Source organism: Sminthopsis crassicaudata, chromosome 2, assembly GCF_048593235.1.
Source record: "Sminthopsis crassicaudata isolate SCR6 chromosome 2, ASM4859323v1, whole genome shotgun sequence".
Classification (NCBI taxonomy): Eukaryota; Metazoa; Chordata; class Mammalia; order Dasyuromorphia; family Dasyuridae; genus Sminthopsis; species Sminthopsis crassicaudata.
Window position 1 is genome coordinate 450,908,858 of NC_133618.1, and position 27,670 is coordinate 450,936,527.

Genomic DNA, 27,670 nt, shown 5'->3' on the forward strand with positions numbered 1-27,670 from the left:
GTATGAGCACCAAACACAAAAATTCAATTTGATCAACACACTTCAAAGTCTTAAATTAGTGGTTTTGCACCTTACCAAAGCAACCATTTAGATTAGATGATAACATCATTCTACAAACATCACCCCAATGAATTCAATGTGTTTCTGTGTGAAGTTACTGTTTGTCTATTTCCATGTTAATTCCTTTACAAATAATGTGACATATTTAGAAAGATATTTCTTCATATAAGAGTTTTCGTGTTTACGTAGGTTCCAGACTACAATTTTCAACAATCAGTATTTTATATACTATTAATAATTATGCTCAGTATTTAAAATGGATTTTACAAAAGGCTGTCCTTTGCCTATTTAAGTTTACACCAAGCTTATTAATGTAACAAACGTTTCTTTGAAGTTACTCCTGAGAAATTCATAGTATGACGAAAACAGCCAAATTTTTTTTGTATTATTAAGTTTTGTTTGCTACCCAAAAAAGTATGAAAAAATCCTTCCTTGACCATCAGTGAGAGGATTTAACCCTATATGTCTTTATAAAGAGGATAAGGAGTATCTACTCTGACAATGATTCGAGGATAACTGGTGAATGGTTAAAATGAAAAAGAAAATCTAGAGTACAAAAGAATTTGAAACTTCAGTAAGTTAATCTAAAGAAAGGATACAAAAAGAGTATCCACAATTTAATCAAGTAAACTGAGTCCTGGACTATCAGCATCTTGTTTTTTGAGCTTAATAGACCCAGAGCATGACAAACTTCAGAAGACATGACACTCTTGAAATACAGAACTTTATTTAGAAACTGTTTAAAGTAGAAAAAAACCCTGTCAAGAAAGACCAGGTGGAATATGGTTTCCCAGTTAAATGGAATTTTTAGGGCAACAAAAGTCTAAAAGGCCACAAGAGAGAAATAGCACCACTGTAGTTTAACAATGGCGAGTTACTTGCATTTTTGGCATTATTATTAATATTCACTAATTTTGGGTTTTCCTCAGAATTCCACACAGATCATGCACTACACAACAATTTTTATCATAAATGCTCGCCTTCTACACACATTTTAGGACACCAGAATCTACCACCAAAAACAAACTGATACAAGCACATCAGAACTGATCAATCTCAGTAGTAGGTAACTGAGAAATCTGGCAGGTTTCTACCCAAAAAAAAGTGATGAAACAGGCTGAGGTGCAAAACAAAAGAGATGGGAGTGCTTAGGAATGAAATATTTTAAATATTAATATTTAAATTAGACATGGTACTGTATTTTCTGCAAAAAAAAAAAAAAAATTAACATTTAGTAACACACTCTAATGAATTTTATCTCCAAGGAGATTAGTGCACTGGCAACTACTATTCAGATACAGTGAAGGCTGTGGACAGCAGGTACCAAATAAAAAACAAACAAAAAATAAAAAATAAAACCCAGGCCTTACAGATCACAAGGTAATCTCAGCCTTCACAAATCACTACTCCCCCTCTACCAGAGGTCCAGAAAGATCATGAAGCATGATCACCTGCCCACGGTATGTCTGTTCTCAGCAGCATGCTTTAAGGGGCAGAAAGAAGAGACCCCAAAAGGGAAACTTAAAGGAAAAGAAAGAATTAAAAAGGAAATGAAAAGATAGAATGGAAATCAAGGTAATTTGCTCCCAAGTAAAATTCATTTCCAGGGAAGCAATTTTGCTCTCCAAAAGCAATTTTTAGGTAATAAAACTGGATACATCTTGCTTTCCAGAAAATACAATGCACAGAAAGTTTGGAGTGACATCAAAAAAACTACTACAGAAATGCTCAACAAAAAAACAAATTTGAGCTCTTCAACTCAATCATACATCTCAGAGTCAAAAGACTCTCTCTGATTGTTCGGCAAAAATCTAGCCTATTCTTTCATGGGGGTTTAACCACTGAGACATACCAAAAAGCGCTAGAATAAATTTCTTTATTTTGCATTTTGATCAATTTTTATGCCTGTAAATACTATGAAGAGTACCACAATGTTTCAGACAGTCATATATAAGAAAGGTTAGGTTCTTTCTAATTATAAGATGAAGCACACAGAATCTCCTGTCACATTACATTTTATAATTTGACATATGGAAACATTTTTAAATACTCTTAAGGCATTTATTTAGTTCTATGCTGAGATTTCACATTAGCTAATCCATTCTGTGAGTTTTCCTAAGATTTCTCTATTTTGAGTTTCCATTTTTCAGTATGTTATGTAAAAACAACTTTTTCAGTTATCAATGTTTACCAACAACCAAATAGTGAGTTCTCAAGGTCTGCCTCTTTGTTCCCTAAGTGAACCAGCTTGATGTTAATACTGCTCTGCCACAAGATAAAAGCTCCTAACTCAAAACCCATTGGAAAAGGAGTGAAACTTCTGCAAAGTGCACTTTAAGAAGAGGTACTTTTTGCTTATGAAAAGAAACCAGTGAGTCCTCTAAAAAATAATAAAAGGGAGTATTTTACAGTTAAGCACATGATTTGGGGTGAAGAATTCAGATGTTGCTGCTCTACTGGTACAGTACTTGAGTTATTAATACTCTTCTTGCTCCTCTTGTGGACCCCCTTCATCAGGTATCACAAAGCCTTCCTAAAAGAGGAAAGGAAAAGATGGTTTTATTCAGAATGATATATAATCATTTACATTTACATACTGCTTCACACTTTATAAAGTTATTTTCCCACATAACCCTGTACAATAAGTATTGCAAAATTATCATTACACATATTTTAAAGATAAGGAAAAAGAAGTCAGAAAGATGCAATGCAATTTGCTAAAAATGATAAAACAGTGAGATATGCCAGAATCAGACCTTTAAACTTGATTGATCTAAATCCAAGTTCAAAATATATGCACCAACATTTGAAAACTGCACAATGCTAACAATTTTACTGGCTGTCAACAGTAACTGAACAACACATTTATATATCTACAAAGAGAAAGAACTTGGAAAATGCTTTATATCAATCACCTCACTTGAGCCTCACAACAATCCTATGAAGTAGATGCTATTATTTCCATTTTACACAGTAAAATGGCTCAGTAATGCACTCAGAGTACCAAGCTTTTAAATGTCAGAAACAAGATTTGACCCAAGTCTTCCTGACTTGAGTCCTGGATTCCACCTTTAGAACAATGACTTCCATTAAAGCATTCTTTGATTTCAATAAGAGGAGCTTGTTAGGAGTAAAGGGAAAAGAGGAAAGGAGGATTGGAGAAAAATATTAAAAAAAGAACATAATCCCTGACTATACAATTTATAGTGTAGTTAACAAATGTCTATAGAAATTAAAGGATAAAGAAGCATAAAATGTCAGGCTTTTTTGGTACATTAGTTAATTTTGCTGAATGACTTTAAGTTTTTACTTTTTGTTCTTTTTTAAAAGGAATGGATCTCTGGGAAGAAGAGAAAACCAAACTTGTAGGTAACACTGTTCAATTTTCCTTACATTTTTGTGAAAGGAAAATTTTAATACTACATGTTTTAAGTGTCAAGTCTTAACTGTTAAAGAATTCAGTTTTCTGAAATATACTAAGGCATAACAAGTTTCAATAAGAACTATATATTATATGTACTTAGCATGTCTTCCCCTTCTAAACTAGTGAAAAAAAGGAAAGAAAATGAAAAAACCAAAGACAACCAATGTGTAGAAAAGAAATGAGATAATTAAATTCTCCTTCATTTAGCACTCATTAATAGACACTCACATCTGTGGCATAGAGAATCTCCACAATCCTCTGCAACACTGGATCACTTTCCCCTTCATTTTCCTGACAGATCAATTCAATATTTCTTAGCTTTCCAAAGTAGAAGTCTCTCTCTTTCTCCAAGTCTTCAACAGTAAGCTTCAATACATTGATCTGTATGAGAGATAAAATAAATATATGTCATTAGTCTGACAGTCTCACATCTAGTTAAAAATCTTAAAATGCCTCCTATATATTAGTATTCCCTCCTATTCTTGTAGTATTGGACAGAGAAATGGACCTGGAGTCAAGAAGACAAGGAATGTATTATTTTTAATTAGCAAAAACAAAACAAAACAAAACAAAACAAAAAAAAATCTACATTTTCTCATTTCCACTCCTTCCCACTGAAAAAGAAAAAAAAAAAAAAAAAACAACTAAGTCCTTTTTAATAAAATTGGGTATCATCAATCAAAACAGATGTCCTCAATGTTCATGTTAAAAATATATATATGCCTCACTCTACTAGGTCCATCACTACTCTATCAGTGGGTGATTAGCATGTTTCATCATGATTCTTCCAGAATCATTTGATACTGATCATTTTGTTAATCAATTTTTAAGTCCTTCAAACTATTTGGATTTTTTTTTATTGTAAAAACTGTTCTCCTGGTTGTAAATTGTTCTTCTATTATGAGCTAAGTTATGAACAAGCTGTGATTTACACTATTGAAGGTATTCCCACACCAATGAAATTAAAGGACCTTATACTGATCCAGTATTTCTCTATTTGTATGTTATTTCTTCCCTTTAGAATACAAGCTTGTAGGCAGGGATGATTGTTTTTATACTTGTATTCTCAATGCATTTTTGCACATAGAAAACATTTAGTAATGTTTGTTGAATTTAATTAAAATACTATCATTTACATAAATCTTAACAGGTAATTCCACTTCCATATAGTACCTTTTCTTAGATTTGAACTAGCTCACTGTAAAAACACATGGCTTTTCTCTTTGGAGTGGCCAGAAACTGGAAACTATGTGGATGCCCATCAATTGGAGAATGGCTGAATAAATTGTGGTATATGAATATTATGGAATATTATTGTTCTGTAAGAAATGATCAACAGGATGATTTCAGAAAGGCCTGGAGAGACTTACATGAACTGATGCTGAGTGAAATGAGCAGGACCAGGAGATCTTTGTATACTTCAACAACAATACTATAATGATGATCAATTCTGATGGATGTGGCCACTTTCAACAATGAGATGAATCAAATCAGTTCCAATAGAGCAGTAATGAACTGAACCAACTACACCCAGCGAAAGAACTCTGGGAGATGACTGAACCACTACATAGAATTCCCAATCCCTCTAATTTTGTCTGCCTGCATTTTTTATTTCCTTCACAGGTTAATTGTACACTATTTCAAAGTCCTATTCTTTTTGTACAGCAAAACAACTGTCTGGATATGTATACATATATTGTATTTAATTTATACTTTAACATATTTAACATGTATTGGTCAACCAGCCATCTGGGGGGAGGGGAGGAAGGAAGAGAAAAATTAGAACAAAGGGTTTGGCAACTGTCAATGTTGTAAAATTACCCATGCATATATCTGGTAAATAAAAACTAGTTAAAAACAAAAACAAAAACAAAAACAAAAACAAAAACAAAAACAAAAAAAAAAAAAAAACATGGCTTTTCTTTCTGTTTAAACATTGTCTCTAACACTACAATGATAAGTCTCTACTTTAAAAGATGGTCTCCCTGCCTAACTAGCTTAATATAGAAGATAGAAAAAGAGAAACATTCATTCTAGAAACAATTACTTATCCAATGCCAACAATGTATAAAACATTTTGCAAAGATAATTAGAACAAAGTTGCTATCCTAATGCAGCTAACAAAACATCATTTGCATACACAAATACTTAATAATTACAATGTAAAGTGCTACCACTGCTGATTAGACATCAAGAAATGTAAAAATTGTTCTCTAATACATTGATCAACTTAACTCTAAAAGTTTGATGATGAGACATCTCCCTTCTCTGAGCAAAGAAGTGGTAGCTTATAGGTGAAAAATAAAGCATATGCTGTCAGGCAAGAGCAATATATTGATTTGTTTTGCTTAACTATACCTCTTTGTTCTAAGAGTCTTAATTAGGGCAATGAAACTGAAATGGTAGTATGCAAAAAAAAAAAATTAATAACAACAAAACATTTTAAAAGCATGCTGTAACTATTAAGTATACAATAAATATAATTCAGAATAGAATATAAAAAAACATAACAACAAATTCATCTGTCTACTCCCTCTCTCATATTTGCATCGCTGAATCCTCCAAGAATTATAATAGCATGTCAAAAATCTAACATGCCGTTGGAAAAAAAGGTTTTGCAATTATCAATGTTGAAAATTTACCCATGCATTTATCTTGTAAATAAAAAGCTATACTTAAAAAAAAAAAAAATTAACATGCCTTTCACTCCTCACCCCTTATGTCCTTTTCCTCTCAACCTTAATTATGTAGATATTATTTATCATCATCCCTAAAATCAACCAGTTTTAAAGACTTTCTGTTCCTTGTGTATTCTTTCCTCTAACTTACCCCCAAAATCCAACCAGTACTCTGAGTTTGAAAAATTCAGATTCTCACCATTGCACTGCCATCCTAGTAGAGCTCTTATCATTTATGCTCTCCCTGCCTTCAATTTCTCCTTTCTCCAATCTAACTTTCACTCTGCTGCCAAAATAATTTCCCAAATGCACAGGTCTAACCATATCACTACATTCCTTATCATCTATGAAATAAAATCCTTCATTTTATAATATAAGGTTCTCAACAATCTGGCAAACTCTCTGCTCCAATCAAATGTCTAATCTGCCAAGAAAAATTAATAGTTCAGTCTAGAAGAAATACTTTCCTCCCTCCTATTTCACTAAACCAAGGGCAACTGCAAACTTGTGGGTCTTAGAATTCAATAAACAGGGAAAAACTAGACCCTTGCAATACCAGGTCCCAGAACAAAGGTTTTTGAAAAATACTGAAACAAGCATTATTTTGTAGATACCTAAAGTTATATGAATATTTGCTAGAGTTCTATGAACCAATGCCATAAATTATTTTGTGTTTTGTTTTGTTTTTTTTCATTCTGGTGGAATTTTTCTTATTTTCAGTTTATGAAAATAAGGGTTCTTAACCTGGAGTCCATGAACACTTCAGTGGTTCACAAATAAACTTCAAGGAGTGGTGAGAGAAGAGCCATGAACTTGAACAGAAAAGAAATTGCATCTTTTATTTTCATGAACCTCTAATTTAATTTTTCCTTCAATTATTTAAAGACATTCTGAAAAAGGCTCCACAGGCTTCACCAGACTGCCAAGGGGTCCATGGCACAAAAAAGGGTAACAATCTCCAGACTAGTTATAAATTTGTACCTTAAATGTGACCAAGGACCAAAAAGCAAAAACCACTGTACTTCTGTACAGCTTCCTTAAAGTTCCTTTTGCAAATCCTTCAAAGAACCATTTTTCATGAAAATGAAAATTATGATACATATACATAATAGAACTGTAGTGCTTTTAAGAAATATCAAATATGAAGAACTCAGAGAAAGGAAAGGTTAATATAAACCTATGGTTAGAAGTTAGATCTCACCATTAAACACTTGACAATCACTTTCTTAATGAAAAACTTTGATATTCCTTTAATCTACCATGGCCTCCTGTAATTTCATCTCTCCCTTTACCTGACCTTTCTTAAAGCCATTCTTTTGCCAATTACCCATGCTCTATTTCACTTTTCTCCCTTTCCAATCTTGATCTTATAGTTGGCCTATTTAATTTTACAATATCACCATTTAATTCTTGATAAAGTTCAACTCCAGAATATTACCAACTACACTCTTACATGCTGGTGAATGGAGCTAAAGGGAGTCACTCACTTATGATGAATATATATATATATATATATATATATATATATATATATATATATATATATATATATATATATATATATATATATATATATATATATATATATATATATATATATATATATATATATATATTATAAATTCATGTTATCCAACTTCAATTGGATTCTCATTACAGTATGGCAATCCTTTTATTTCTCCATAATTTGATTTCCTATTTCACTTCCCAAAATCTTTTATCAAGGTTTCCCTTCTCTCAAACCTTACAACTTTACTTTCCCTTCCCAAGCAACTCCCAACTCCCCCACCCCCACTTACTTTACTGAGGCAATTTAACTCAATATGACCTCTCTTCTCTCATCTCAAAACATCTTGACATCCTCATCTACTCTCTTCATTTCTATAACGTTCTGCAGAGAAGTGGTCTTTTCTCCTTACTAAGGCCAATCTTTTTGTGCCCTTGGTTCTAGTCTTTCCCAGCCTTTCCAGCACACTGCAAACTCAATCACTTCCTTCTCCCTTGCTAATCTTCAACATCTCTGCATCTCCTAATTCATTCTCCTACTAATTTCAAATAAGACTATATCTCCTTTCAAAACCTTCCTTAGACCCTCCCCCATCAGGCTGTTGCCCTTTATTTACTGTTTCTCAACCAAACTCCTAGGGGGAAAAAGTTGTCTATCATCGTCACTCCATTTCTCTACTAATTTATTATTCAAGTCTTTTCATTCTGGTTTCTGATCACAAATTCTAAACTGCTCCCTCCAAAGTTACTAATGATATCCAAACTGCCAAATATGAAATTTTTTTCTTAATTTTTATCATTCTTGCCTCCTCTGCTTCATTTGACAAGGTTGACCTTCCTTTCCTCCCAGATAACATTTTTAGGCAGAAAAATCTAGACAGAAAGCCTGTGTAGACTTTCACTTTATTACTTTCTCCTGATTTTCCTCTGTCTAACCACTAATTCTCAGTCTGCTTTGCAAGTATGTCATCTATTTCACAACTCTTAAGCTTTGTTTCCCAAAGCTTTGTCCTAGGCTCAATATTCTCTACTCTCCACATTCTCTCTTGGATCGAATCAGTTCCCATGGATTTAATCACCATCTTCATCTCAATGACTCATAGTCTCTATCTGACTATCTCAGGTAGAGATAAAGAGGTAGCTCCAACCCCAATTTTAAAAATTCCATATTACTATTTGCCTATCAAACATTTCAAATTTGATAACTCAAGAGACATCTCAAACTTATTGTGTCCAAAACAAAAAGTCCTTACTCCCAAAACCAGAACCATTTTCCAAATGTCCCTAATTTCTTTCAGATACCTTCTTTCTTTCCCTTAGCTGAATAACCTCTCTGTATTATTCCCCAATTCTTCACGTTAATTCAAATATCTAATCAGCTATCAACATGTCTTATACCTGACCCCTTTTCTCTACTCAGACAGCTATCACTGCAATTGAGACTTTTTATCACTTTTTCCCTAGATTACTGCAATAGTATTCTAATTAGTTTATCTGCCTCAAGTCACTCCTCACTTCCTTTTATTCTACACACCGGCTACCACTGTATTTTCCTTCAGCATAGATCAGACCATGAGCCTTCTCTGTTCATTCAACTCCAGTGGCTCCCAATCACTTCTAGGACCAAATGTAAAATCCTCTGTATATGTGTAATGCTGCACAACCTTTAAGGGTTGATTTATTCATTTTATTTGCATGCCTAATGCCTAGCACAAAGCCTGGTACACAGTGGTGCTTAAATACTTGAATTGAAATGAGGCAGAGTGCATAAGTAGAATTAGTAAAACAATATATCCAATGACTACAAAACAAGAAAAATGGGAAAAACCAAACTGAATCCTGTGTAGTTATAATAACCTAGACATTTGGTATTGGAAAAGAATTGAGAAAATGTTTCTTCCTTTCTTTGCAGAGGTCAGGAACTAGGAGAGTAGAATACTACATAAACTGTCATACTTAATTAATGTGGAGACTGATTTTGCTTAACTGCCTGTTATAAGACCTAGTTCATTATGGGAGGGGGAAAACAGGAAAAGGTAAGAATGATTCAGAATTTCTGGTAAAAAGATATCAATGAATTTAAGATTTTTTTTTTCCTTTAACAAAAAAAAAAAAAAAAAAAAAAAAATATCTACCTGCTGGATTAATTCTGCCGATTCATCATCTCCATTTCCCATCCCTGGATTCTTTCTGACCATGCCAGGACCTGTCTTGGAAGGTGCTGTAGTTCTCTGTGTGGAAATGGGCCTCTGTGGAGCTGAGAGAAAATTTAACTTTTAAATGGAATAATGGAAGAAAATTATAACCAAAACAATATCAAGGAAGAGATATGCTGGTAACCAATTCACTGATGCAGGTATTTGGTAAACCAAGTCAGCCCTAGATGGAAATAAGTACAATAATCTCTGTGCTGAAATCAATTCTTTTCTTGTAGCATATTCATCATTAGGATAAAGAAAGCAATTATCTTAAATTACAGCATAAGATTTATAGCTTGAAAGGACCTTGGAGAGCTCATATAGGTGCAGAAAGTGACCATGCCACAGTCCATGGCAAGATCAGAATTTGAATACAGGCCCTTATACTTCAAATCCAGGGCTCCATCTCACTGGTCTTCTAGACACTACTCCTCCAATCATTTATGTGTGTGCTTTAAACAATCACTAAACCAAATCAGTAGTTTCAAAGAATTAAGCAATACTGTTCAATGGAGAGAACACTGCAACAATTTTAAAAGCATCACATGAAAGAACTGGTAAACCAGTCAAAATTCTAAATTAGCTTCTTGATTCATAATCCGTCTCTACATATAGTTGGAGTGTATTAATTTTATGAAGTCTTTTTTAAAGAATCCATAGCATTTTATTTTCCCAATTAAAGATTCTCAATATGTAATGTAAAGATAGTTCTCAATACTCCTTTTGGAAGGATTTTGAGTTTCAAATTTTTTTCCCCTCACTCCCTTACCTCTCTACTCTTGAGGAGAGCAATTTGATATAGATTTACACACACACACACACACACACATTTACATATACATACACACATACACACAATCATTTTAAATATTTCCATATTAACCATTTTAATAAAAGGAAAATCAGAATAGGGGAAAACCCCCAAATAAGAAAATGCAAGCCAAAATAATAATAAAAACATTCAGTCTCTACAATTCTCCTTCTGGATGCGGATGTCATTCTTTATCCCAAGTCTATTGGAATTGTCGTGAAGCAAGATATTGCTGAGAAAAGCTAAGTCTATCATCATAGTTGATCATCACATGATCTTGCTGTTACTGTGTTCAATGTTTTCTTGCTCACTTCATTCAGCATCAGTTCATGTAAATCTTTTCAGGCTTTTCTGAAATCAATCTGCTCATCATTTCTTATAGAACAATAATATTCCATCATATACCATAACTTATTCAGCTATTCTCTAACCAATGCATCCACTCAATGTTCAGTTCTTTGCCATAAAGAGCTATTTACAAACATTTTTGCACATGTGGATCCTTTCCCCTCTTTTATGATCTCTTTGGGATACAAACACAGTAGTAATATTGTAGATCAAAGAATATGCAGTTTTATAGCCCTTTGAGACTATTTTCAAATTGCTCTCCAGAATGGTTGAATCAGTTCACAACTCCACCAACATTAGTGGCCCATTAGTGTTCCAGTTTTCCCATATCCCCTCCAATATTTATCATTATTTTTTCCTGTCCTTAACCAATTTAGTAAGTGTTCTATTTGCATTTCTCTAATCTATTTAGAGTATTTTCTCATATGTCTACAGATGGCTTTAATTTCTTCATCTGAAAATTCTTTATTTCCTATGGCCATTTATCAATTGAGAAATGACTTATATTCTTATAAACATGACTAAGAAAAACATGAAGTCTTGAGCCTGCAAACCTGAGGATCAAAAATTGGTCCAGAATTGCACTTCACTCAGGTATAGATATCAATGAGCCCCAGCCTCAGCACCTAAATGGACTCTTAGCTTTACCATCTTTTGACTGCAATACAAAGTAATATTACCAGCTCTGAATTATATCAAAAGGACTCCTTAATAAAATAGCTACATGAAGTTCAAAGATCATTCTTTTCTTATTTTTATTTTTTTTTTTTTTGCTGAGGCAATTGAGATGAAGTGACTTGCCCAGAATCATACAGCTAACACGTGTTAAATGTCTGAGGGCAGATTTGAACCCAGATTCTCCTGACTTTAGGGCTGGTATTCTATCCACTGTGCCACCTAGCTGCCCTCAAAGATCATTCCAAAGCCCATGTCCATCAATAATTTCTTTCCAATTCCTCGCCAAACCTTTTAATGAAGTTTTACAGTCTTACCAAATGTCCTGATTTGACTATTGCCTACCCTTGCTTGCTATCCCTGTTGGTTCTCTGTGAAGGCACAAAAAACAACTAATAAAATCAGGAACAAAAGAAAAGTAGCAAGTATCCTTTATGAATAAATCAGATTATTTGGCATAAACCACCAAAATAATGCATACAAATTCACCATTACTATCTAAGGTAACATTAAAAAGAATCTAGTCTTTTCATAGCAAGACTGCTTGATCAGATCTAAAAAATCACTACCCCATTACATTTATATTTAAACTTAGAACAAGAGTTAAGTAGCTGTCAAAATCCACAGTAAGCAATTGTTTTTCTTTAGCTGCTTTACACTTTTTTTTTATTCTTAATCTGATAAGCTAGATTTTTTTTACCTTCTAATTTCAAAGTTACCATCTGAGAATTAGTTAAAAGGAGTAGGTTAATTTGTATAACTTCGTGTTCTACCAATCATGAGCATAAGAACATAAAATAATTTTAAAGAACAAGGAACAGACAGAACCCTTCTTTACCAGACCATTTTATATGAAGTCCTAACTAGAGGTGAATAGAGTTGCCACAATGACAACTTCAGAGCCTTTACTATCTGCAATGGAGTTATAAACCTGAAATACCAAAGGTTAGTGAAGTATAATAACTGCTGCCTCAAAGCAGCACCAACAACATGTAAGCCAGCTTTTGTTTAGGACACTATCCTTACCTGCACCACTGGTACCAAGAGGTTTTTTTGGCTTATTCAAAACTGGAGTCATGAGCGAAGGGGCTACTGCTGTTTCTTGGCCTTGTCGAGCTGCTACAGGGTCATAGTCTTTCCCATCATAGTTTGCATCAAAAAATTTCTTGAACCACTGAACAAATTCAAAATTGTCCTGAAATTTTCCTTTCACTAATTTGTCCACAGGAATTATCTAAGGAGAAAGGGAAAAAAAATAAAAATAAAAATATTTTAGTCCAAAGTTAGAGACTACAAACTAAATAATCAGTACTATGGAATCCATAAAGAGAAAAAAGTTCTAGGAGACAAGAACTGACAATAAAGCTTCCTAAAGGCAGCTTGTTTGTAAGGTTTGGAATATGTTTATAAAAAAAGAAACAAAGAATGAAGAGAATAATAAATCAAAAATGAATACTAAATATATAATTACATATAAAATCTTCATCTGTTAAATTCCTACAAGAATGGTCAGTATGATACTTATGATTCTTCTAGCATCTAACATTTACAGTACCCTTCAGATTTAAGTAACATCTATAAAAACCCTAGCCAAACATATTACAGTAAATCTATCCTTCCCTCTTGACTTCCAGTCCACCCTTTCTGACTCCACTGGGGTAACTAGGTAGGAAGAAAAGCATCGTTTTTTATTATCACTTAAAGTGAGATCTACCAATTACCAGTCTTCTAGTGAGATAGACCAGTCTTACCATTTGGCCAACTATTATTACCTCCAGATCCCTAGGCACTGTTATCAGACCTGCTGATATTAACAAAGGATGCCAGGGCCTTGTCAGCCTCTGCACCACTACCCTTACAACTTCTAATCTGACTTTGAGCTGAATGACCATTTTTTTTTTTAATGTTTTTCTCTCTCCCTTCCTCCCTCAATTAGAATTGAGCACCTTGGAGAGCATGGACTACTTTCTACTTGTATCAGGAATTTACATATTGCTGAGAACATAGTAAACATTTATTAAATATGTTTACGTCGTTCATTTATACAAGAGTTAAGGGTTACAGCACTAGTATTTCAAAATAAGCCTTTTATCATAAAAGTCAGATCCCATTCAACAAACTCAAGTACAGATTTTTTCATTAAGCTGTAATCCAATTTATCAAAAATTGCTCGAAATATGTAATGTCTTTGCTGGAGTTCATTAGTTTTTGCCACAAAAATTCTTTTATAGGATCTCAGAACTGAAAGGGATCTCAAAGGTCATTTCGCCCAGCACTTACTAGAAGCATTTTCTCAATGGCATTCCTGAGTGTTCAGCTTTTTCTTTAAATAACTTCAATGATAAAGAATACACTTTCTACCAAGGGCCATTTCATTGTTGGATAGCTTTAAATATTTTTAGTTCCTTCCTTATATTGAAAAAGGAATTCCCTGTTATCTTTCATCCACTAGTCCTAGTCCTATGCCTGAGGGGTCAAGCAGAGTAATCCTATCTAAACTACATTTTACATCTGAATGTATCAGAAATTTTAAGACCATAAACTTGTCCCCACTGAGTTTTCTTTCAACTGGGTAAACATTGTTTTTATGATATATAATATGTAACAAAACAGAATGTGACATATCCATAATAGAGATAAAATTTTAATAGAAAATGATCTTTCTTCTTCCTTTCCTGGCTTCCTAATTAATTGCTATTCTATGCAGATGCTTAATTTATATTTTCTCTTACAGATGAGGACTTTGAATTTATAAAATAGATAATAATTTTATAAAATGAATTATCACAAGATTCTTTAAAGATGTAAGTTTCCTAGGATATTTAAAATGTCCAATTTACAAAAGCTAAATTAAATTGACATTCAACTTTGGAGTTATTAACTCACCCCATACTTTTCCATCTTCTCTACCTTCTGTTTCCATATGTGAACATCATCCTACTGATCCAAATCCTACCCATCCTCCAAGGTAAAATTCAAAGGAAAGCTCCTCCATGTCGTCATCCCCTTTTGCCAGTCAGAAGGATTCTAACTTCTCCTCTAATCATCAACAATATTTGTACTACCCTTATTGCACTTAGCTGCAACACAGACAGAAATGTGGTATCTGTATATATGTGCTTTAACTCTCCTACTAGATAGTAAACTGTTTGAAACCTAGAATTATATTCATCATATATAGTATAATGCTACAATTGATTAACATTAAACATTCACTATTTCCACTCTACTTAATGTTTGCTGAATGGACAAATTTTCTTCATAAGAGAAATATATAATCCTTGTGCAAAGTCTTCAAGAAGGGATTTTTAGAATGGAAACCAGGAACTTGGGTTTTTGTTGGATTATATTTTTTTTATTTTGATAATTGTACTTCAATATATATTGTTTCCCTTGTAATCCCATGTATTTTACTTTATGCATTTAATAACATTATTCTGAATCCATAGATTTTACCAGACTACAATGAAATCTATGGTCTAGAGACACATCATAGTGAAGTAAAGGCCAGCCTTATAGTCAACCTCCCTGAGACACACTAGCTTTGTAACCAAAGGCAGGTCACTTAGCCTCCCTAACACTAAATTACAAACTTGCCAATATATATTACTGGAGGGAATTTCCACACAAGAAGTTCCCCAAACTTTTGAATCACAGATCAGGACCATAAAAAGTAATATAACTAGAAAAATCTATTTCTGACTTATTTAAATATACTAGCAAGAAAGTAGTCTGCATAAGTACTATTTATTCTATAGAAGTTATTATTCCAAATGATTCTCCTAATGTTTCCTGGTCTCCTTCACCTCTCAGAAAAGCAGCTATACCAGCAGACATGAGGAAAATAATATATACCAGCTGGGCTGCCTTTTCCAACATTTCCAGAAATATGTTACACATCTAACTCAAGTAAAATGGGAGTCTAACAGATTTGGGAACAATCTCATAACAAAAACTCATTAATTTGGAATAACATTTATTTGTTGAATTAAATGTTTGCCAAATTTCACTTCTGGGATGAATTCTTATAATGATATTGATAAAAGTCTTTTTGCTAATAATAATGGATCTATAAAGCAGGGAAATTGTGACCTTATAGCTAAATTTTTCTACATTTTCATGGCTAGCTTATTTCAGCTAAATCTATAAATTAATATTTGTACTAAACAGTGCTAACAAAAAGCATACACTCAAAGGAAAGGACATGATTCCAACTTACTTTGTCAACACCCATTCTCTTAAAACCTGCTTGTAGGATCTTGAAATTCTGAATGTATTCATGTTCCAGTTTTGCTTGAAACTTCACTTTCTTTAGAGCAATGGAACCAGGGAAAAGCATATCCATAAACTGACAATAGGCAGCACCTGAACCAAAAAAAGAATGTAGTCATGTCAATCTCTTGAAAAAGCTTATAAAGTAGTAAAAGTTGAAAGGAATCTTACAAGTTACTGAATGGCATATTCTCTTTAATGCAATCTCATCTCCCTCCCTCAAATAAATATTAGTTTCAACAATTGATTTTTTTTATTTTTTTTTTGGAGTCCTTTCAATGAGGAGTAGTTTACTATCTGATGATGTACCCATTTCATTTTTGGACAAAATGAAAAAGGACAGTACTCATAAGTGGAAAGTTTTTCATTATATTCAGCTAAAATCTACCTCTGAAACTTTCACTGAAAATTCTTCATTTTCCCACTGAAGATACATAATGAAAGAAAGTCCAGAAAACGTTTCCCTCATGCTACTGGGAAAATCAAGTTTTTTCCAACAATCGGATGTGTTAACTTATTAACCACTCCCCAAATTATTTTTCAAAGTTTACCAAGTATAAAATGGGGGAAAAAATGCAAAGGAAAATTTTAAAAGCAGATTGGTGAAGAAAATAAGTGCCAAATAGACAAATTAAAGGTTTAAAAAAAAAATTCCTAAGAGAAGACTGAAAGAAAAAAAAAAAAATTATCAGAAACCATGAACTGACTTCCCACTGTTTTTATTTTTGAAAGGACAATACAAGGAAGACAAGAGGATTTCTGTGAGAAGGATGACTTCTTGAGGTGAGTTAGAGATCAAGAAATAAATAAATGTCATAACAAAAGTCACAGAAAAGAACAGCCTAATTCTAAGGTTTTCATTGCATAATAAAGAACACATTAAAGGCTATCAGGCTTTTGGGAAATAATGTTGCTGTTCAGTCATTTCAGTTGTGTCTGACTCTTTTTGATTCTTTTTGGAGTTTTCTTGAAAAGATACTGGAGTGCTTTACCATTTTCTCCTCCAAGCTCATTTTACAAATGAGGGAACTGAGGCAAACAGGATTTCTCAAAGTCATACAACTCATACAACTAGTAAGTATGTAAAGCCAGATTTGAACTCAGAAAGATGAGTCCTGACTCTAGACTAGGAAATAACAATAATAATAATAACAGCTAACATTCTGATAGTGCATACTTTGTTCCAGGGACTTTATGAAGAGTTTACAATTATGCAAAGATGAGTCAGTTAAGTAGTGCAGTGAATAGGGTGAAATGAATAGTGCCCAGCTGTAACATGCACTCCTGGCAGTTACAATTACTAGTCTGTCCTAGGCCCAACAGAGTACCACTGACCTTTGCAGTGTCAACTCTACCCGGCTCACCTCCTCTGAGGCCTTCAAAGGTCTCTGGCCATGATTTCTTGAATCTATAGTTTAATAACCGGTAGTGCACTCAAGAACAGCCACAAGTAATCTTAAAAGCCTTTATTATACCTACTCACATAATGCCCTGACTTGATGCCCTGACTTGTTGGTTCCCTAGTGAACACCTGGTCTGAAGACCCACGTCATCACTATCAAACTCCTTAACTCTTGGCTATCCATCAGCTTGGCTCAGCTACCCCAGGTTAGGGAGCCAGGTTAAAGAGAGCAACTGCTGTCTGCAGTGGGCTTATAAAGGGCCTGTGAGGTCACACACACAGCCAATCAGCGAGAGAATCATCACCCATTACAAAGCTATCTCAGTATGGCCAAGATCCCACCCACAGGGCAGTCCTAATATCCATAGAGATTACTTCTGGGCCACTCAATCTTCTGTTGCGCTGTGGCGCCGCCCATTTAAAGGGCCTTTACACCCAGCCTAATATCAGAAAAGATCTGAGTTCAAATCTGCCCTCAGACACTTACTAGTCTACAACTCTGAGAAAATCATTAAAGCTCTATTTGCCCGTTTTCCTTAACTATAAAATGGGGCTAATAATAGCACTTACCTCCCAGGATTATTATGAGGTTCAAATTGCTGAGCACAGTGCCAGGCACATACGTACTACATAAATGTTAGCTATTATCATTACCTCATCTGATCCACTCAACAATTTTGGAAAGTAGGTATTCATTATTATCCTCATTTTTCAATTAAGGAAACTGAAGTGAAATGACTTGCCCAGAGTCACAGACCTAGTTACATATCTGAAGTAGAAATTAGATTGACATCTTCCTGATTCCAGACCCAGGCTCTATGCACAGTTCTACTTAGCTTCCCTTCTAAATGAACATCTCAAAATCTAAATCAAGAATTCTAAATCTATTGTCTAGAGAGTAAGGTCAGTGATTTTTCTTCTGTTCAAAAACAGTGAGAAGCAATGAAACAAACCAGAATGGAAGGCAAGTAAAGGAATAAGCATTTATATAATGCCTACTATATAGTTCCAGGCATTTTGCTAAGAAGCATTTTATAAATATTAATCTCATTTGATCCTCACAACAACTTTGGGAGGTAGGTGCCTATTATTATTCCCATTTCGTAGTTGAGGAAACTAAAGCAAAAAGAAGCTAAGTGACTTGCCCAGAGCCACATATTCAGTAAGTGCCTGAGGGCAAATCTGAGCCAGATCTTCCAGACTCCAGGCCCAATACCGTATTCCTGCCTCACCTAGCTGCCTCTCAACTATCTTAACAGTAGCTAGAATTATATTAATTATATCTGTTGAAGAAAATGATATTCACACACATGTATTGTACCTAGACTATATTGTAACACATGTAAAATGTATGGGATTGCCTGTCATCGGGGGGAGGGAATAGAGGGAGGGGGGGATAATTTGGAAAAAATGAATACAAGGGATAATATTATAAAAAATATATATATAATAAAAAAAAAGAATGAAACAATTATATCTGTTGATTGAGAAAATACATAATAAAAACATTATAGATTCAACGATACTTTGTGTGTAATTTTATAATAGTATTTGCTCATATCAAAGATATTAATACATACAAATATATAATATTTATTCAATCTACAAAATGACAAGGTTCTATAGATGGCTACACAATCCCATTCAGATAACTACACTGTCAACAGGCTGGAAACCACTGAACTAATCCACACTATTTAACCCTTATAAGGAGGAATTGAAACTTGAGCTAGTCCTTAAAGATCAGTAGAATTTAGACTAAGAAATAAAAATTTAAACAGAGGCATCACAGTAATAATAAGCACTATATCCAGAGAGATCTACCTAAATAAACTTTGACTTCCCATTGTTGTTTAACAAAGTATGCTGTTTAACATAACTATGTTATGGAGAGCCCTGAAAGCTAAACAAATGAATTTGACCTTGATGAAGTTGGCATTCAAGTCACTATAGATTCATGAAGAGTACATGATGAGAGCAATATTTTAAGAAAACTTTTAATACTCTTTAATAATAAGGTTTCTAGCCCAGAAAACAGAAAAAAAGGAAGAGGAGTAAGTTAGGGGAGGAGATGCTGTTAGGATTTTGATATATTTATGAAGAAGTAGGGCAGCCACACAGAATGGAAATAGAAAAACCAATTAAAAATTGAAAATACTCTTACTCCCCCCTTCAAAAAAACAAAAGTCAAAAGAAAACAAAATATAAGATCCAAATTTGTAGTTTCATTACTATGTATGGGGATTCCCAATATGAGTTTCTTCCATCAAGGCAGATCTATAACTTATGGGTTAAAGAATTCCACTAAGAGATTAAATTGCTTGTCCTTGGTCACATAGCATCAGTAGCAGTATCAGAACATCACACAATCTTTGAACTATTAACAATGTAGTAAGACCAAAAAGGGAATGAATGCATGAATAAAAATAAAGTTGAGAAATTAGCAGGTGAGACCAGAGGCCTCAGATCTGCCTAGAGATAGATAGCAGCACTTTCTTCCATGATACATGATTGTGAAGTAAACCAGATTTTGCTCCTAATCATTTGGAGAAGAGCTAGAAATTTTCCAGAATCATCAAAATAAAAAGCAGAGAGTAAAAAGGTTTAGTTGAGTTGGAAAAACACATGTATAAAAAGCAACTAGAATTCAATACCTAAAATTTGGTGCCAGATGGATATTTGTGATTTTGTACACAATTGCTTTTCTTTTCTTTTCTTTTTTTTTTTTTTTTTTTTTTTGGAGGCTGGGGTTAAGTGACTTGCCCAGGGTCACACAGCTGAGAAGTGTTAAGTGTCTGAGACCAGATTTGAACTCAGGTCCTCCTGAATTCAAGGCTAGTGCTCTATCCACTGCACCACCTAGCTGCCCCTCACAATTGCTTTTCAACTTTGCACACATGCGCACGCAGACACACACACACAGACACACACACACACATCTATATCTACATATATACACACACACATATGTATACATGTGCAGACATGCAAATATAAATACACATACCTGTAGACATAACATATATATACATGAGATATATTTTTTGTTTTTAGTAATTAAGTTTAGAATAAAGCAAATATATAAAACTTGGTCTCAGAAATCAATTTAGTACCTATCCTTTATCCTTCAAATTCCTCATAAAAATCCATTTCAATAACAGGATTCTCTAATGGCATTCTCCAAAATATCACACATGGAAAGCTGTGGAATGTTAATAATGAATCCTAAACCTGTCAACTATATTACCACAAACATCCCCCTTTCCTTTCCTCTTCATTATCTTATCTGGTTAGAAAATATGAGTAAAAGCTATATATGTTCATTGGTGTTTTCAAAGAGGCCTCTCTGTGGAACAACCAGAGGTGAATTTACTTTTGAGTGCTGTCAACACTGGAATGCTTAACTCACCAACAAAAACCACAAAAGCTTACTTGTCACTCATATGCTTTTTTTTTTTTCCACAGAGGAATCTATACCTAGTTCTGATAGCTTTTATTTAGGAGAAGGATCTAGTTTCTTTGAATTTATACTTATCTTTGAAATGTTAAAGATATATGGCTATGATCCAATCATGAAATCACTTAAGCACTAGAAAAGCATTTAATTCATAACTTTTCCCTATTATTTCATTTATGCCTATTTATATGCAATCTACCAGTTCTTTAGTTTGGGGAAACATTGTCTTTCACCCCTATATGGTGCCATTCTGATATCAAGTATCTAATTTTCTCGAAATTACCATAAAACAACAAAATTTTCTAAGTATTTCAAAATGGAATGCTATATAAAGCATTCAGAAAGAAAAATGAGTATTTATAAATTAAAGTCTGTTTATAAACTTCAATTGAGTATGTAAGTATAAACACTTTGGATTGAAAAAAAATTTCTATTTTAAACATGGTTAAAGGAGATAGAATTATTAGCAATTTTATATATTTTAAAGATCTAAAATGCACTCCTACCCTGGACAAGAATGACAAACCCAGTCTCCAAAACAAAAGAAAAGAAAAAATGTATAGTATCATTGGAAATTCAACAATTGTGAGAATTAATGAGAGCAGGGATTAGTTTCTTTATTCTATAAAGGAGGCAGAGAACCAATGCAAAAAAGCAAATAGCCTACTGCCAACAACTAACCAGGGGCAGAAATCAAACTAGAATCTAGGACTCCAAATTCCTGAAGTCCAGTATTCTATTTACTATACTACTGCTATATGCTATAAATTTCACTACCAAAAATCAGCTTACAATAAGGTTTTATATATTTCATTTTCAATTTGCAAAGCTTTTTAACAAAAGTGAAGTTATACAATTTCTACAATATCAGTCTCAGCTCTTTGCTTCTCAAAACACTCAAAAGGGCATTATAGAAATATAAAGTACCCATATGTACAAACATATGGCACAATATGGCATACATATACATATAGCATAACACATACAGTCTTGGACTTGGAGTAAAGAAAACCTGGGTTCAAATTCCCCCTTGAGACACTTAGGAGGTATGCTCTCTAACCCAGGGCAAACAATCTCTCTAGGCTTCAAGTTTTGTCATTTATAAAGTGAGATGAGAGGACTACTGAATAGCTCTTAAAGACTTCTCTAATTATCTTCCAGGGGAAGGAATGGGAGGAAGAGAGGGAAAAAATTTTGGAACACAAAGTTTTGCAAGGGTGAATGTTGAAAATTATCTATGCATGTATTATGGAAATAAAAAGCTTTAATAAAAAAAATAATAATAATAAAGACTTCCTCTAGCTCCAAATCTATGATCCTGTGTAACAGGGCTAGTTTTAAGTAGCCTTGGTTAAAGGGAGGGAAAAAACTTTGATCCTAAAAAGCCTGAACTCTAGCTATTTAATTGTTTTTTTGGGGGTTGAAGAAGTGTGGGCTAGAAAAGGTGGCATAGTGGATAAAGCACCAGTCTTGGAGTCAAAAAAATCCAAATCCAGTCTGAGATCCTGGCAGGTCACCTAATCCTGTCTGCCTCAGTTTTTTTCATCTGTAATAAAAGGAGTTGAAGAATAAATAACAAACCCCTTCAGTATCTCTGCCAAGAGAACCCCAAAGAGGTCCACAAGGAATCAGAAACAACTGAAATAAGTGAACAACTAAGAATGGAGATACACCTCACAAAGGATTCTTACAAGAAATAGGAGGAGGTCTAATTATCTTCAAAGTCCCTTCCAATACTATGAATGGAAAGAACCACTTTGGTTCTTCATCTGTAAAATTTGAAATCAAACTCTAAAAGAATAGTAATAGGATCAATTAATGAAAATTAAACAAGTGCTACAGACAAGTGGTTACAAATGTATTGCCCTCAAAAAAAAAACTTTTCAATATGAGAATATTTTCAAAACAGCTAATAAAGCCCTAATAGATAAGCAGCTAAAGATTAACTTTCAAAAGAACTGCAAATTTTGATATATGATCGTATTATACTGAAAATTGTGTTAAATCACTAATGAGAGACAAATCAAAAACCAATTCTGAGATTTCATTGTACAACTAGCAAAATTGGTAAAAATTACAAAATACAAAAATAGTCAATATTGGAGAGGCTTTAGAAACACAGAAGAACTGTGAATTGAACCATTCTCGAAGACACTTGGGAATTATGTTTTTAAAAATGTACATACCCTTTGATCCAAAGATTCCACTGCTAGACAAAAAAATTCCCATTTATAGCAAACAACTCATATCAGATTTTTTCTTTGGAAGCAAATAATAGAAAATAAGCAGTTCTCCTGACCCTAATTTATAAGAAATCAAACCATTCTCCAACTGATAAATGGTCAAAGGATATGAACAGACAATTCTCAGATGATGAAATTGAAACTATATCCACTCATATGAAAGAGTGTTCCAAATCACTACTGATCAGAGAAATGCAAATTAAGACAACTCTGAGATACCACTACACATCTGTCAGATTGGCTAAGATGACAGGAACAAATAATGATGAATGTTGGAGGGGATGTGGGAAAACTGGGACACTGATACATTGTTGGTGGAGTTGTGAAAGAATCCAACCATTCTGGAGAGCAATTTGGAACTATGCCCAAAAAGTTATCAAACTGTGCATACCCTTTGACCCAGCATTGCTGTTATTGGGCTTATATTCCAAAGAAATACTAAAGAGCAGAAAGGGACTTGTATGTGTCAAAATGTTTGTGGCAGCTCTTTTTGTAGTAGCTAGAAATTGGAAGATGAATGGATGTCCATCAATTGGAGAATGGTTGGGTAAATTATGGTATATGAAGGTTATGGAATATTATTGCTCTGTAAGAAATGACCAGCAGGAGGAATACAGAAAGGCTTGGAGAGACTTACATCAACTGATGCTGAGTGAAATGAATAGAACCAGAAGATCTCTGTACACTTCAATGTTGTATGAAGATGTATTCTGATGGAAGTGGATATCTTCAACATAAAGAAGATCCAACTCACTTCCAGTTGATCAATGATGGACAGAAACAACTACACCCAGAGAAGGAACACTGGGAAGTGAATGTAAATTGTTAGCACTACTGTCTATCTAGCCAGGTTACTTATACCTTCGGAATCTAATACTTAATGTGCAACAAGAAAATGGTATTTACACACATATATTGTATCTGGGTTATATTGTAACATATGTAAAATGTATGGGATTGCCTGTCATCGGCAGGAGGGTGTGGAGGGAGGGCGGGGGGATAATTTGGAAAAATGAATACAAGGGATAATATTATTTTTAAAAAATTACTCATGCATATATACTGTGGGAAAAAAATTTTAAATAAAATTTAAAAAAAAAGAAAATAAGCAGTTCTCATCAAGTGGCAGATGACTAAAAAAATTGTGGTACGTGAATATAGAGGCACCTAGGATATAGAATGGTAGAATCAGGAAGCCTCAGATACTTGCTAATTTTGTGACTCTACAAGTCATTTATCCTTTGTCTGCCTCGGTTTATTTATCTGTAAATTGTAGGCAATAAAAGCAACTACCTGGCAGAGTTATTGTGGAGATCAAATGAGGTAACATATAAAGAAAGACTTTTGCAATCCTTATAGCACTATATAAATACTAGTAATAATGATAAAGAATATGATGGAATATTAATACTTCATAAGAAACAAAGATTATGAAAACTATAAAGTGGCATATGAAAACTCAAAAGAAGCAAGACCAAGAAGAGTAAGTACAACCAGGAAAACAATATCAACAATGACCAAAACAATACAAACATATTTGATGCAAACAAATTAACTGAATGCTGTGTAATTATATAAGCTTGGCCCTGAAAAAGAGCTAAGAAAATTTTCATTATTAAAAACTATAGCAATAAGATACTCTATATATGATAAGATATGATCAGCATGTTTTTCCCTTTTTTTTTTTTTTTTTTAATCCTCGTAACGAGAAATAGATTGCTAAGTAAGGGAAAAAGGAGAAACATGTTCTGAAATTAAGGTGATAGAAAAACAGAAAACATTAACTTTAAAAACAGAATTAAAGGGAGTTACATATTTGAAAATATAGTCCTGGCTCATGAATTGGCCCTAACAATATAATAAAAATGGACAAAAAATTAAATAATGACTACAGTGTATTAAGAAGAATATAGCTAGGGAAAAACTCTTCTCAAGAGTTTATAGTGGGAAGCTTTAAAGAAACACCAAGTCTAAAGATGAAACTGCTGTTCTATCTCTGAAAGCCAAAAAGAGAAATTACTTGGTTATAGGAATAGCACCCAAGGGATAACTGAAGTGAAGTTACAAATCTGATTTATATTTGTAACAAACTTAAGAAATAAGAATTAATGTTTTCAAAGAACATTAGTTAGGTGTACAGGTATATGAACTGACCACAATTTCTAACATCTCAATTTTTCCATAATAAGCAGACTAAGTTGTGTCAGTTTGCAACATACCAGGTAATTCATTGCACAGCACCAACAAGATGAAGTGCATAATAGATCAAATCTTATTCAATGTGTAAATAATCTTGACTAAAAACAAACTGTGGTTCTAGAAGGCATGTAGTCTAGTATCTCCCTAGGCTTAAGGATCTAATGTAATATAGGAAAGTGAACTAACCTTCAAATTTAAGGACATTAGCCTACTTAAACCAAACTGAGAAGTGGTAAAGGGATTAAAGAGAATGAGGAGTCTGATATCCCACTCCATATCATAAAAGTAATATAATGGGGGGAAAAAAAAGGATACATTTATATTTCACATGCACTAGAGCCTTAACTATTAGGACACTGATAATTTCTATGCCACTAATAGGACTAAACTCAAACTTCCAAAAGATTATTAAAACCATTTGAATGCTTAAGTGAGATTCTGTATACTGTCCATCAAATTCCTTTAACCAAAAAAGGGAGAAATCTAAACTTCAAGGTTTGAATTAATATAAAACTAGAATAGTAGCACCATTAGCCAACTTTAAATAAATTGAAAAAACTGAAAATGACTTAGTTTATTTGGGAAGTTAAATAGTATATGATCTTGGAATGTCATCATTATAGTCTTTGGGGCAATGTACAATCATTACCAAAACTTAGACTATGTAAGAAAACAAATGTCAAATGTCAAGAGTTTATGAATGAAGAGAACTAACAGAAGTAGGGAAAAAAAAAATCACAGAATCACAGGTTTACATTTGGGAAGTACTTGTTACAAGATATTAACAATTGATGGATTCAAGTTCTATGGAAAAATGTTCTAAATCACTATAGATTAGAGAAATGCAAATTAAGACAACTCTGACTGTCTCACATATCAGATTGGCTAAAAATGACAGAAAAAGATAACAAACATTGGAGGGGAAATGAGAAAATTGGAACATTAATGCAATGTTGGTAGAATTGTGAACCGAATCCAGAAGAACAATCCAAAATTATGATCAAAGGGCAAACTGTGAATACCTTTGATCCTGCAATGTCTCTACTGCGCCTGTATCCCAAAGAGATCATAAAAGAGGGGAAAAAATCCAAACGTAAAGTGTATTGGCAAGAAACTGGAAATTGAGCGGATGCTCATCAGTTGGGGAATGGCTGAATAAGTTATGGTATATACGGAAGGTAGTGGAATGTTATCATTCTGTAAGAAATAATGAGTAGGTTGAATTCAGAAAAGTCTTATATGAACTGATGTTAAGTTATATGAACAAAACCAAGAGAACATTGTATACAGTAACAAGATTATGTGATGATCAACTATGATGGGACTTGGTTCTTTTCAAGAATAAAGTGACTTAAGGCAATTTCAATAGACTCCAGAGGGAGAACATGGAGACTGAATATGGATCACAGCATAGTAAATTCCCACCTTTTTTTTGTGGTAGTTGTTTGCTTAGTTTTATTTTTCCTCGTGTTTTTTCCCTTTTGATCTGATTTTTCTTTCACAGCAAGACAAATATGGAAATATGTTTAGAAGAGCTGCACGTGTTAAATCTATTTCAAACTACTTGCTGTCTTGGGGAAGAGGGACAGGGGAGAGAGGTAGAAAAATTTGAAACAAACTTTTGCAACAGTGAATGCTGAAAACTAACTTTGTATGTATTTGGAAAAACGAAATAAAAAAGTAATGAGCAGGTTGATTTCAGAAAAGCCTGGAATGATTTACATAAACTAATGTTGAACATTGTATGTAGTAACAAGAAGATTATGTGATCAACTGTAAAGGACTTGGCTCTTCTCAACAATTCACTGACTCAAAGCAATTCCAATAGATTTAGGATGGAAAATGCCCATCACTTCCAGAGAGAAAACTATGACTGAAGCATAGTATTTTTAATTTTTTTATTTTTTCTTTCCCTCTCATAGTTTTTCCCCTTTTGATCTGATTTTTCTCACACAGCAAGGCAAGTATGGAAATATATTTAAAAGGACTACTTTATTTAACCTATATTGGATTGCTTGATGTCTTGGAGAGAATGGAAGGTAAAGAGAGGGAGAGAGAAAAATTTAGAACACAAAGTTTTACAAAAATGAATGTTGAAAACTATCTTTACATTTATTTAGAAATCTTAAATAGGACTTTTAAAAAAATGTGATGAAGATACTTCAACAAAAACATTTTTATTGTATGTTGAATTTCAAAGACAAATACCAAACTAATTAATTTAAAATTTGTTCATGGTCTATGAAATTATTCTATTAATGTCTCTTACCTGAACATAAGTGTTCAATCTTTGTCAAGGTCAACTGCAGAGATTCATTGATCCAGGCCAGCATATCATGTCGACTCAAATTATCACTAGTTACTGAAGTTGAATACACGTTAACTGCCATCTTCTAC

General features: G+C 33.4%; 1 protein-coding gene across 8 annotated transcripts in view; it reads right to left on the minus strand.

Moving 5' to 3' along the window:
• Positions 1 to 770: 770 nt before the first annotated feature.
• The window catches only part of LOC141557292 (microtubule-associated protein RP/EB family member 1), a 109,624-nt gene continuing 82,724 nt past the window's right edge, over positions 771 to 27,670 (minus strand). For all 8 annotated transcript variants that reach the window (XM_074292738.1, XM_074292739.1, XM_074292744.1 and 5 more), the window contains 6 exons: positions 27,543 to 27,666; positions 15,920 to 16,065; positions 12,727 to 12,934; positions 9,804 to 9,925; positions 3,713 to 3,865; positions 771 to 2,593 (listed from right to left, as the gene is read on the minus strand). In XM_074292738.1, the coding sequence (XP_074148839.1) occupies positions 2,537 to 2,593; positions 3,713 to 3,865; positions 9,804 to 9,925; positions 12,727 to 12,934; positions 15,920 to 16,065; positions 27,543 to 27,666 (810 nt within the window). In that variant the 3' untranslated portion in view covers positions 771 to 2,536. The remainder of the gene's footprint in view (positions 2,594 to 3,712; positions 3,866 to 9,803; positions 9,926 to 12,726; positions 12,935 to 15,919; positions 16,066 to 27,542; positions 27,667 to 27,670) is intronic.